General features: G+C 46.9%; 1 protein-coding gene and 1 long non-coding RNA gene across 2 annotated transcripts in view; one reads left to right on the plus strand and one right to left on the minus strand.

The window, feature by feature from the left end:
* The window catches only part of LOC134957471 (uncharacterized), a 31,667-nt gene extending 19,392 nt beyond the window's left edge, over positions 1–12,275 (minus strand). The window contains exon 1 of the long non-coding RNA XR_010186610.1: positions 12,137–12,275. This is a non-coding gene — a long non-coding RNA (uncharacterized LOC134957471). The remainder of the gene's footprint in view (positions 1–12,136) is intronic.
* Positions 12,276–12,320: 45 nt separating this feature from the next.
* ZSWIM5 (zinc finger SWIM-type containing 5) overlaps positions 12,321–13,392 on the plus strand; it is a 93,761-nt gene continuing 92,689 nt past the window's right edge. The window contains exon 1 of the mRNA XM_063939431.1: positions 12,321–12,863. Coding sequence (XP_063795501.1) covers positions 12,377–12,863 — 487 coding nt within the window. The 5' untranslated portion in view covers positions 12,321–12,376. The remainder of the gene's footprint in view (positions 12,864–13,392) is intronic.

A 13,392-nucleotide genomic window follows, 5' to 3' on the forward strand; every position in this document is an offset into this window, starting at 1 on the left:
CCACAGCGTGCATTGCTCTCTATTATCATACCCACAGCGTGCACTGCTCTCTATTATTACACTCACAGCGTGCATTGCTCTCTATTATTATACTCACAGCGTGCATTGCTCTCAATTATTATACCCACAGCGTGCACTGCTCTCCAGAATTATACCCACAACGTACTGCTCTCTAATATTATACCCACAGCATACACTGCTCTCTATAATTATACCCACAGCGTGCATTGCTCTCTATTATTATACCCACAGTGTGCACTGCTCTCTATTATTATACCCACAGCATGCACTGCTCTCTATTATTATTCCCACAGCGTGCATTGTTCTCTATTATTATATCGACATTGTGCACTGCTCTCTATTATTATACTCACAGCATGCACTGCTCTCTATAATTATACCCACAGCGTGCACTGCTCTCTATAATTATACCCACAGCGTGCATTGCTCTCTATTATTATACCGACAGCGTGCACTGCTCTCTATTATTATACCCACAGCATGCACTGCTCTCTATAATTATACCCACAGCGTGCACTGCTCTCTATTATTATACCCACATCGTGCACTGCTCTCTATTATTATCCTCACAGCGTGCACTGCTCTCTATAATTATACCCACAGCATGCACTGCTCTCTATTATTATACCCACAGCGTGCACTGTTCTCTATTATTATACTCACAGCGTGCATTGCTCTCTATTATTATACCCACAGCGTGCACTGCTCTCTATAATTATACCCACAGCATGCACTGCTCTCTACTATTATACTCACAGCGTGCACTGCTCTCTATAATTATACCCACAGCATGCACTGCTCTCTATTATTATACTCACAGCGTGCACTGCTCTCTATAATTATACCCACAGCGTGCATTGCTCTCTATTATCATACCCACAGCGTGCACTGCTCTCTATTATTACACTCACAGCGTGCATTGCTCTCTATTATTATACTCACAGCGTGCATTGCTCTCAATTATTATACCCACAGCGTGCACTGCTCTCTAGAATTATACCCACAATGTACTGCTCTCTAATATTATACCCACAGCATGCACTGCTCTCTATTATTATACCCACAGCGTGCATTGCTCTCTATTATTATACCCACAGTGTGCACTGCTCTCTATTATTATACCCACAGCATGCACTGCTCTCTATTATTATACCCACAGCGTGCATTGTTCTCTATTATTATATCGACATTGTGCACTGCTCTCTATTATTATACTCACAGCATGCACTGCTCTCTATAATTATACCCACAGCGTGCACTGCTCTCTATAATTATACCCACAGCGTGCATTGCTCTCTATTATTATACCGACAGCGTGCACTGCTCTCTATTATTATACCCACAGCATGCACTGCTCTCTATATTTATACCCACAGCGTGCACTGCTCTCTATTATTATACCCACATCGTGCACTGCTCTCTATTATTATACTCACAGCGTGCAGTGCTCTCTATAATTATACCCACAGCATGCACTGCTCTCTATGATTATACCCACAGCGTGCACTGCTCTCTATAATTATACCCACAGCGTGCACTGCTCTCTATTATTATACCCACAGCGTGCACTGCTCTCTATAATTATACCCACAGCATGCACTGCTCTCTACTATTATACTCACAGCGTGCACTGCTCTCTATAATTATACCCACAGCATGCACTGCTCTCTATTATTATACTCACAGCGTGCACTGCTCTCTATAATTATACCCACAGCGTGCATTGCTCTCTATTATCATACCCACAGCGTGCACTGCTCTCTATTATTACACTCACAGCGTGCATTGCTCTCTATTATTATACTCACAGCGTGCATTGCTCTCAATTATTATACCCACAGCGTGCACTGCTCTCTAGAATTATACCCACAATGTACTGCTCTCTAATATTATACCCACAGCATGCACTGCTCTCTATTATTATACCCACAGCGTGCATTGCTCTCTATTATTATACCCACAGTGTGCACTGCTCTCTATTATTATACCCACAGCATGCACTGCTCTCTATTATTATACCCACAGCGTGCATTGTTCTCTATTATTATATCGACATTGTGCACTGCTCTCTATTATTATACTCACAGCATGCACTGCTCTCTATAATTATACCCACAGCGTGCACTGCTCTCTATAATTATACCCACAGCGTGCATTGCTCTCTATTATTATACCGACAGCGTGCACTGCTCTCTATTATTATACCCACAGCATGCACTGCTCTCTATATTTATACCCACAGCGTGCACTGCTCTCTATTATTATACCCACATCGTGCACTGCTCTCTATTATTATACTCACAGCGTGCAGTGCTCTCTATAATTATACCCACAGCATGCACTGCTCTCTATGATTATACCCACAGCGTGCACTGCTCTCTATAATTATACCCACAGCGTGCACTGCTCTCTATAATTATACCCACAGCATGCACTGCTCTCTATTATTATACCCACAGCGTGCACTGCTCTCTATAATTATACCCACAGCGTGCATTGCTCTCTATTATTATACCCACAGTGTGCACTGCTCTCTATTATTATACCCACAGCATGCACTGTTCTCTATAATTATACCGACAGCGTGCAATGTTCTCTATTATATTGACATTGTGCACTGCTCTCTATTATTATACTCACAGCATGCACTGCTCTCTATAATTATACCCACAGCGTGCACTGCTCTCTATAATTATACCCACAGCGTGCATTGCTCTCTATTATTATACCCATAGCGTGCACTGCTCTCTATTATTATACCCACAGCATGCACTGCTCTCTATAATTATACCCACAGCTTGCACTGCTCTCTATTATTATACCCACGGCGTGCACTGCTCTCTATTATTATACTCACAGCATGCAGTGCTCTCTATAATTATACCAACAGCGTGCACTGCTCTCTATTATTATACCCACAGCATGCACTGCTCTCTATAATTATACCCACAGCTTGCACTGCTCTCTATTATTATACCCACGGCGTGCACTGCTCTCTATTATTATACCCACAGCGTGCACTGCTCTCTATTATTATACCCACAGCGTGCATTGCTCTCTATTATTATACTCACAGCGTGCATTGCTCTCTATTATTATACCCACAGCTTGCATTGCTAGCTATTATCATACCCACAGCGTGCACTGCTCTCTATTATTATACTCACAGCGTGCATTGCTCTCTATTATTATACTCACATCGTGCATTGCTCTCTATTATTATACCCACAGCGTGCACTGCTCTCTAGAATTATACCCACAGCGTGCACTGCTCTCTAATATTATACCCACAGCGTGCATTGCTCTCTATTATTATACCCACAGCGTGCACTGCTCTCTATTATTATACCCACAGCATGCACTGCTCTCTATAATTATACCCACAGCTTGCACTGCTCTCTATTATTATACCCACAGCGTGCACTGCTCTCTATTATTATACTCACAGCGTGCAGTGCTCTCTATAATTATACTAACAGCGTGCACTGCTCTCTATTATTATACCCACAGCGTGCACTGCTCTCTATAATTATACCCACAGCGTGCACTGCTCTCTATTATTATACTCACAGCGTGCATTGCTCTCTATTATTATACCCACAGCGTGCACTGCTCTCTATTATTATACTCAGAGCGTGCACTGCTCTCTATTATTATACTCACAGCGTGCACTGCTCTCTATTATTATACCAACAGCGTGCACTGCTCTCTATTATTATACTCACAGCATGCACTGCTCTATTATTATACTCACAGTGTGCACTGCTCTCTATTATTATACTCACAGCGTGCACTGCTCTCTATTATTATACCAACAGCATGCACTGCTCTCTATTATTATACTCACAGCGTGCACTGCTCTCTATTATTATACTCACAGCGTGCACTGCTCTCTATTATTATACTCACAGCGTGCACTGCTCTCTATTATTATACCCACAGCATGCACTGCTCTATTATTATACTCACAGCGTGCACTGCTCTCTATTATTATACTCACAGTGTGCACTGATCTCTATTATTATACTCACAGCGTGCACTGCTCTCTATAATTATACCCACAGCGTGCACTGCTCTCTTATTATACTCACAGCGTGCACTGCTCTCTATAATTATACCCACAGCGTGCACTGCTCTCTATTATTATACTCACAGCGTGCACTGCTCTCTATTATTATACCCACAGCATGCACTGCTCTCATTTATTATACACACAGCGTGCACTGCTCTCTATTATTATATTCACAGCGTGCATTGCTCTCTATTATTATACCCATAGCGTGCACTGCTCTCTATAATTATACCCACAGCATGCACTGCTCTCTACTATTATACTCACAGCGTGCACTGCTCTCTATAATTATACCCACAGCATGCACTGCTTTCTATTACTATACTCACAGCGTGCACTGCTCTCTATAATTATACCCACAGCGTGCATTGCTCTCTATTATCATACCCACAGCGTGCACTGCTCTCTATTATTATAAACACAGCGTGCATTGCTCTCTATTATTATACTCACAGCGTGCATTGCTCTCTATTATTAAACTCACAGCGTGCATTGCTCTCTATTATTACACCCACAGCGTGCATTGCTCTCTATTATCATACCCACAGCGTGCACTGCTCTCTATTATTATACTCACAGCGTGCATTGCTATCTATTATTATACCCACAGCGTGCACTGCTCTAGAATTATACCCACAACGTGCACTGCTCTCTAATATTATACCCACAGCATGCACTGCTCTCTATAATTATACCAACAGCATGCACTGCTCTCTATTATTATACTCACAGCGTGCACTGCTCTCTATAATTATACCCACAGCATGCACTGCTCTCTATAATTATACCCACAGCGTGCATTGCTCTCTATTATCATACCCACAGCGTGCACTGCTCTCTAGAATTATACCCACAACGTGCACTGCTCTCTAATATTATACCCACAGCGTGCACTGCTCTCTATTATTATACTCACAGCGTGCACTGCTCTCTATAATTATACCCACAGCATATACTGCTCTCTATTATTATACTCACAGCGTGCACTGCTCTCTATTATACCCACAGTGTGCACTGCTCTCTATTATTATACTCACAGCGTGCACTGCTCTCTATAATTATACCCACAGCATGCACTGCTCTCTATTATTATACCCACAGCGTGCACTGTTCTCTATTATTATACTCACAGCGTGCATTGCTCTCTATTATTATACCCACAGCGTGCACTGCTCTCTATAATTATATCCACAGCATGCACTGCTCTCTACTATTATACTCACAGCGTGCACTGCTCTCTATAATTATACCCACAGCATGCACTGCTCTCTATTATTATACTCACAGCGTGCACTGCTCTCTATAATTATACCCACAGCGTGCATTGCTCTCTATTATCATACCCACAGCGTGCACTGCTCTCTATTATTACACTCACAGCGTGCATTGCTCTCTATTATTATACTCACAGCGTGCATTGCTCTCAATTATTATACCCACAGCGTGCACTGCTCTCCAGAATTATACCCACAACGTACTGCTCTCTAATATTATACCCACAGCATGCACTGCTCTCTATAATTATACCCACAGCGTGCATTGCTCTCTATTATTATACCCACAGTGTGCACTGCTCTCTATTATTATACCCACAGCATGCACTGCTCTCTATTATTATACCCACAGCGTGCATTGTTCTCTATTATTATATCGACATTGTGCACTGCTCTCTATTATTATACTCACAGCATGCACTGCTCTCTATAATTATACCCACAGCGTGCACTGCTCTCTATAATTATACCCACAGCGTGCATTGCTCTCTATTATTATACCGACAGCGTGCACTGCTCTCTATTATTATACCCACAGCATGCACTGCTCTCTATATTTATACCCACAGCGTGCACTGCTCTCTATTATTATACCCACATCGTGCACTGCTCTCTATTATTATACTCACAGCGTGCAGTGCTCTCTATAATTATACCCACAGCATGCACTGCTCTCTATGATTATACCCACAGCGTGCACTGCTCTCTATAATTATACCCACAGCGTGCACTGCTCTCTATTATTATACCCACAGCGTGCACTGCTCTCTATAATTATACCCACAGCGTGCATTGCTCTCTATTATTATACCCACAGTGTGCACTGCTCTCTATTATTATACCCACAGCATGCACTGTTCTCTATAATTATACCGACAGCGTGCAATGTTCTCTATTATTATATTGACATTGTGCACTGCTCTCTATTATTATACTCACAGCATGCACTGCTCTCTATAATTATACCCACAGCGTGCACTGCTCTCTATAATTATACCCACAGCGTGCATTGCTCTCTATTATTATACCCATAGCGTGCACTGCTCTCTATTATTATACCCACAGCATGCACTGCTCTCTATAATTATACCCACAGCTTGCACTGCTCTCTATTATTATACCCACGGCGTGCACTGCTCTCTATTATTATACTCACAGCATGCAGTGCTCTCTATAATTATACCAACAGCGTGCACTGCTCTCTATTATTATACCCACAGCATGCACTGCTCTCTATAATTATACCCACAGCTTGCACTGCTCTCTATTATTATACCCACGGCGTGCACTGCTCTCTATTATTATACCCACAGCGTGCACTGCTCTCTATTATTATACTCACAGCGTGCATTGCTCTCTATTATTATACTCACATCGTGCATTGCTCTCTATTATTATACCCACAGCGTGCACTGCTCTCTAGAATTATACCCACAGCGTGCACTGCTCTCTAATATTATACCCACAGCGTGCATTGCTCTCTATTATTATACCCACAGCGTGCACTGCTCTCTATTATTATACCCACAGCATGCACTGCTCTCTATAATTATACCCACAGCTTGCACTGCTCTCTATTATTATACCCACAGCGTGCACTGCTCTCTATTATTATACTCACAGCGTGCACTGCTCTCTATAATTATACCCACAGCGTGCACTGCTCTCTATTATTATACTCACAGCGTGCACTGCTCTCTATAATTATACCCACAGCATGCACTGCTCTCTATTATTAAACTCACAGCGTGCATTGCTTTCTATTATTATACTCACAGCCTGCATTGCTCTCTATTATTATACTCACAGCGTGCATTGCTCTCTATTATTATACTCACAGCGTGCATTGCTCTCTATTATTATACCCACAGCTTGCATTGCTCTCTATTATCATACCCACAGCGTGCACTGCTCTCTATTATTATATTCACAGCGTGCATTGCTCTCTATTATTATACCCACAGCGTGCACTGCTCTCTATAATTATACCCACAGCATGCACTGCTCTCTACTATTATACTCAGTGTGCACTGCTCTATATAATTATACCCACAGCATGCACTGCTCTCTATTATTATACTCACAGCGTGCATTGCTCTCTATTATTATACTCACAGCGTGCATTGCTCTCAATTATTATACCCACAGCGTGCACTGCTCTCTAGAATTATACCCACAACGTGCACTGCTCTCTAATATTATACCCACAGCATGCACTGCTCTCTATTATTATACCCACAGCCTGCAATGCTCTCTATTATTATACCCACAGCGTGCACTGCTCTCTATTATTATACCCACAGCATGCACTGCTCTCTATTATTATACCCACAGCATGCACTGCTCTCTATAATTATACCCACAGCGTGCACTGCTCTCTATTATTATACTCATAGCGTGCAGTGCTCTCTATAATTATACCCACAGCGTGCATTGTTCTCTATTATTATATCGACATTTTGCACTGCTCTCTATTATTATACTCACAGCATGCACTGCTCTCTATAATTATACCCACAGCGTGCACTGCTCTCTATAATTATACCCACAGCGTGCATTGCTCTCTATTATTATACCCACAGCGTGCACTGCTCTCTATTATACCCACAGCATGCACTGCTCTCTATAATTATACCCACAGCGCGCACTGCTCTCTATTATTATACTCACAGCGTGCAGTGCTCTCTATAATTATACTCACAGCGTGCAGTGCTCTCTATAATTATACCCACAGCGTGCACTGCTCTCTATTATTATACCCACAGCGTGCACTGCTCTCTACAATTATACCCACAGCGTGCACTGCTCTCTATTATTATACCCACAGCGTGCACTGCTCTCTATTATTATACCCACAGCGTGCACTGCTCTCTATTATTATACCCACAGCGTGCACTGCTCTCTATTATTATACCCACAGCGTGCATTGCTCTCTATTATTATACCCACAGTGTGCACTGCTCTCTATTATTATACCCACAGCATGCACTGTTCTCTATAATTATACCGACAGCGTGCATTGTTCTCTATTATTATATCGACATTGTGCACTGCTCTCTATTATTATACTCACAGCATGCACTGCTCTCTATAATTATACCCACAGCGTGCACTGCTCTCTATAATTATACCCACAGCGTGCATTGCTCTCTATTATTATACCCACAGCGTGCACTGCTCTCTATTATTATACCCACAGCATGCACTGCTCTCTATAATTATACCCACATCTTGCACTGCTCTCTATTATTATACCCACAGCGTGCACTGCTCTCTATTATTATACTCACAGCGTGCAGTGCTCTCTATAATTATACCAACAGCGTGCACTGCTCTCTATTATTATATCCACAGCGTGCACTGCTCTCTATAATTATACCCACAGCGTGCACTGCTCTCTATTATTATACCCACAGCGTGCACTGCTCTCTATTATTATACCCAGAGCGTGCACTGCTCTCTATTATTATACTCACAGCGTGCATTGCTCTCTATTATCATACCCACAGCGTGCACTGCTCTCTATTATTATACTCACAGCGTGCATTGCTCTCTATTATTATACTTATATTAATAAACCCATCTAACGTTCTGGTTAATGGGACCAAGCAAATGTTATTGGCGATTTCTGAGTATACTGAGATTACATTACCAGCACAGAGTATATTGAGCCCTGTATGATCAGCACAGAGTACACTGAGCTCTCTCTCTCACCAGTATAGAGTACACTGAGCTCTGTATGAGTAGCACAGAGTACACTGAGCCCTGTATGACAAGCACAGAGAACACTGAGCCTTGTATCACCAGCACAAAGTACACTTGGCCCTGTATGACTAGCAGAGTACATTGAGCTCTCTCTCGCCAGCACAGAGTACACTGAGCTCTGTATCGCCAGCACAGAGTACACTGAGCATTGTATCGCCAGCACAGAGTACACTGGGCCCTGTATGACTAGCAGAGTACATTGAGCTCTCTCTCACCAGCCCAGAGTACACTGAGCTCTGTATCGACAGCACAGAGTACACTGGGTCCTGTATCGCCAGCACAGAGTACACTGGGCCCTGTATCACCAGCACAGAGTACACTGAGCCCTGTATCACCAGTAGAGTACACTGAGCCCTGTATGACTAGCACAGAGTACACTGAGCCCTGTATCACCAGCACAGAGTACACTGAGCTCTGTATCGACAGCACAGAGTACACTGGGCCCTGTATCGCCAGCACAGAGTACACTGGGCCCTGTATCACCAGCACAGAGTACACTGGGCCCTGTATCACCAGTAGAGTACACTGAGCCCTGTATGACTAGCACAGAGTACACTGAGCCCTGTATCACCAGCACAGAGTACACTGAGCCCTGTATCACCAGCACATAGTACACTGAGCCCTGTATGACCAGCACAGAGTACACTGAGCCCTGTCTAGCCAGCACAGAGTACACTGAGCCCTGTATCGCCAGCACGGAGTACACGGAGCCCTGTATGACCAGCACAGAGTACACTGAGCCCTGTCTCGCCAGCACAGAGTACACTGAGCCCTGTATCACCAGCACAGAGTATACTGAGCCCTGTATCGCCAGCACAGAGTACACTGGGCCCTGTATGACTAGCAGAGTACATTGAGCTCTCTCTCACCAGCACAGAGTATACTGAGCCCTGTATCGCCAGCACAGAGTACACTGGGCCCTGTATCACCAGCACAGAGTACACTGGGACCTGTATCACCAGTAGAGTACACTGAGCCCTGTATGACTAGCACAGAGTACACTGAGCACTGTATCACCAGCACAGAGTACACTGAGCCCTGTATCACCAGCACAGAGTACACTGAGCCCTGTATCACCAGCACAGAGTACACTGAGCCCTGTATCGTCAGCACAGAGTACACTGAGCCCTGTATGACCAGCACAGAGTACTCTGAGCCCTGTATGACCAGCACAGAGTACACTGAGCCCTGTATGACCAGCACAGAGTACACTGAGCCCTGTATGACTAGCACAGAGTACACTGGGCCCTGTATCGCCAGCGCAGAGTACACTGGGCCCTGTATCACCAGTAGAGTACACTGAGCCCTGTATGACTAGCACAGAGTACACTGAGCCCTGTATGACCAGCACAGAGTACACTGAGCCCTGTCTCGCCAGCACAGAGTACACTGAGCCCTGTATCGCCAGCACAGAGTACACTGAGCCCTGTATGACCAGCACAGAGTAAACTGAGCCCTGTCTCGCCAGCACAGAGTACACCGAGCCCTGTATCGCCAGCACAGAGTACACTGAGCCCTGTATGACCAGCACAGAGTACACTGAGCCCTGTATCGCCAGCACAGAGTACACTGAGCCCTGTATGACCAGCACAGAGTACACTGAGCCCTGTCTCGCCAGCACAGAGTACTCTGAGCCCTGTATGACCAGCACAGAGTACACTGAGCCCTATATGACCAGCACAGAGTACACTGAGCCCTGTATGTCTAGCACAGAGTACACTGGGCCCTGTATCGCCAGCACAGAGTACACTGGGCCCTGTATCACCAGTAGAGTACACTGAGCCCTGTATGACTAGCACAGAGTACACTGAGCCCTGTATGACCAGCACAGAGTACACTGAGCCCTGTCTCGCCAGCACAGAGTACACTGAGCCCTGTATGACCAGCACAGAGTAAACTTAGCCCTGTCTCGCCAGCACAGACTACACTGAGCCCTGTATCGCCAGCACAGAGTACACTGAGCCCTGTATGACCAGCACAGAGTACACTGAGCCCTGTCTCGCCAGCACAGAGTACACTGAGCCCTGTCTCGCCAGCACAGAGTACACTGAGCCCTGTCTCGCCAGCACAGAGTACACTGAGCCCTCTATCACCAGCACAGAGTATACTGAGCCCTGTCTCGCCAGCACAGAGTATACTGAGCCCTGTATCACCAGCACAGAGTACACTGAGCCCTGTATCACCAGCACAGAGTACTCTGAGCCCTGTCTCGCCAGCACAGAGTACACTGAGCCCTGTATCACCAGTAGAGTACACTGAGCTCTGTATCACCAGCACAGAGTATACTGAGCCCTGTATCGCCAGCATAGAGTACACTGAGCCCTGTATCACCAGCACAGAGTACACTGAGCCCTGTATCACCAGCACAGAGTACACTGAGCCCTGTATCACCAGCACAGAGTACACTGAGCCCTGTATCACCAGCACAGAGTACACTGAGCCCTGTATCGCCAGCACAGAGTACACTGAGCCCTGTATCACCAGTAGAGTACACTGAGCCCTGTATCACCAGCACAGAGTACACTGAGCCCTGTATCACCAGTAGAGTACACTGAGCCCTGTATCACCAGCACAGAGTACACTGAGCCCTGTATCACCAGTAGAGTACACTGAGCCCTGTATCACCAGCACAGAGTACACTGAGCCCTGTATCACCAGTAGAGTACACTGAGCCCTGTATGACTAGCACAGAGTATAGTGAGCCCTGTCTCGCCAGCACAGAGTACACTGAGCCCTGTATCGCCAGCACAGAGTACACTGAGCCCTGTATCACCAGTAGAGTACACTGAGCCCTGTATCACCAGTACAGAGTACACTGAGCCCTGTATTACCAGCACAGAGTAAACTGAGCCCTGTATTACCAGCACAGAGTACACTGGGCCCTGTATCACCAGCACAGAGTACACTGAGCCCTGTATCGCCAGCACAGAGTACACTGAGCCCTGTATCGCCAGCACAGAGTACACTGAGCCCTGTATGACTAGCACAGAGTACACTGACTGACCTGTGGGGTTTGACAGCTGCTGAGTCTCACATTCCTCCCCGGCTTCCTGGCCTTTCTTGTCGCCGTCCAATCAACAGCCTCCTCTCCTGCGCGCACCCGTGTTGCGCCCAGTCAGAGAACGTTTTCCTTGCGCTCTCTCGGCGACTGGCCAATCAGGCGGCGGCAGTGCGGCCTGGGTCGGTGACGCGCAGCGCGGTCCCGGTGCCCAGTCAGTCAGAGTGAGAGCGCAGAGCGGAGGACATGGCGGAGGGTGAGAGATCTCCGCCGCCGCCGCTCCCGCTACCCCCGGCCAAGCGGCTGTGCTCCCGGCCCCCTCCACCCGCACAGCAATGTCCCCAGCAGCGGGGACCCTCCGCCCGCTCCCAGTACCAGCCGGAGACTCTGCTGGACTGCGCCGCCAAGGCAGTGGCAGAGAAATGGGCCTTTGAACGGGTGGAAGAAAGGTTCGAGCGGATCCCGGAGCCGGTACAGCGCCGCATAGTCTACTGGTCCTTCCCCCGCAACGAGCGCGAGATATGCATGTACTCGTCCTTTCAGTACCGGAACGAGGACCCCGTGGTCCCAGCCGGGGTCACCATTGGGGGAGCGCTGGGGCCCGGCCAGAGCTCTGCCATCACCGGCATCGGGGGTCCCGGGGCCCCGGTAACTGGAGGAGGCGAGGGGCTGCCATTCCGCCGAGGGATACGGCTCCTTGAAAGCGGATGTGTTGAGAACGTTCTGCAAGTCGGTGAGTGACCCTGGGACTGTGCGGGGTGCGGGACCCAGTGCCTGGGGGAATTTGTGTCCGAGAGAGTGCTACATGACGTGAGTGGTGGGGCCAGGTCAGGAACAGGGGTGAGTGGTGGTGGGGCCAGGTCAAGAACAGGGGTGAGTGGTTCTGGGGCCAGGAACAGTGATAAGTGGTGGTGGTGGTGGGGCCAGGAACAGGGGTGAGTGGTGGTGGTGGTGGGGTCAGGAACAGGGGGGAGTGGCTGCGGTGGAGCCAGGCCAGGAACAGGGGTGAGTGGTGGCGGTGGGTCCAGCTCAGGAACAGGGGTGAGTGGTGGCGATGGGGCCAGGTCAGGAACAGGGGTGAGTGGTGGTGGGACCAGGTCAGGAACAGGGGTGAGTGGTGGTGGTGGGACCAGGTCAGGAACAGGGGTGAGTGGTGGTGGTGGTGGGACCAGGTCAGGAACAGGGGTGAGTGGTGGTGTGTCCAACTCAGGTACAGGGATGAGTGGAGGAACAAGATCAGGAACAGGAGTGAGTTGTAGGGC

This window comes from Pseudophryne corroboree, chromosome 9, assembly GCF_028390025.1.
Source record: "Pseudophryne corroboree isolate aPseCor3 chromosome 9, aPseCor3.hap2, whole genome shotgun sequence".
Classification (NCBI taxonomy): Eukaryota; Metazoa; Chordata; class Amphibia; order Anura; family Myobatrachidae; genus Pseudophryne; species Pseudophryne corroboree.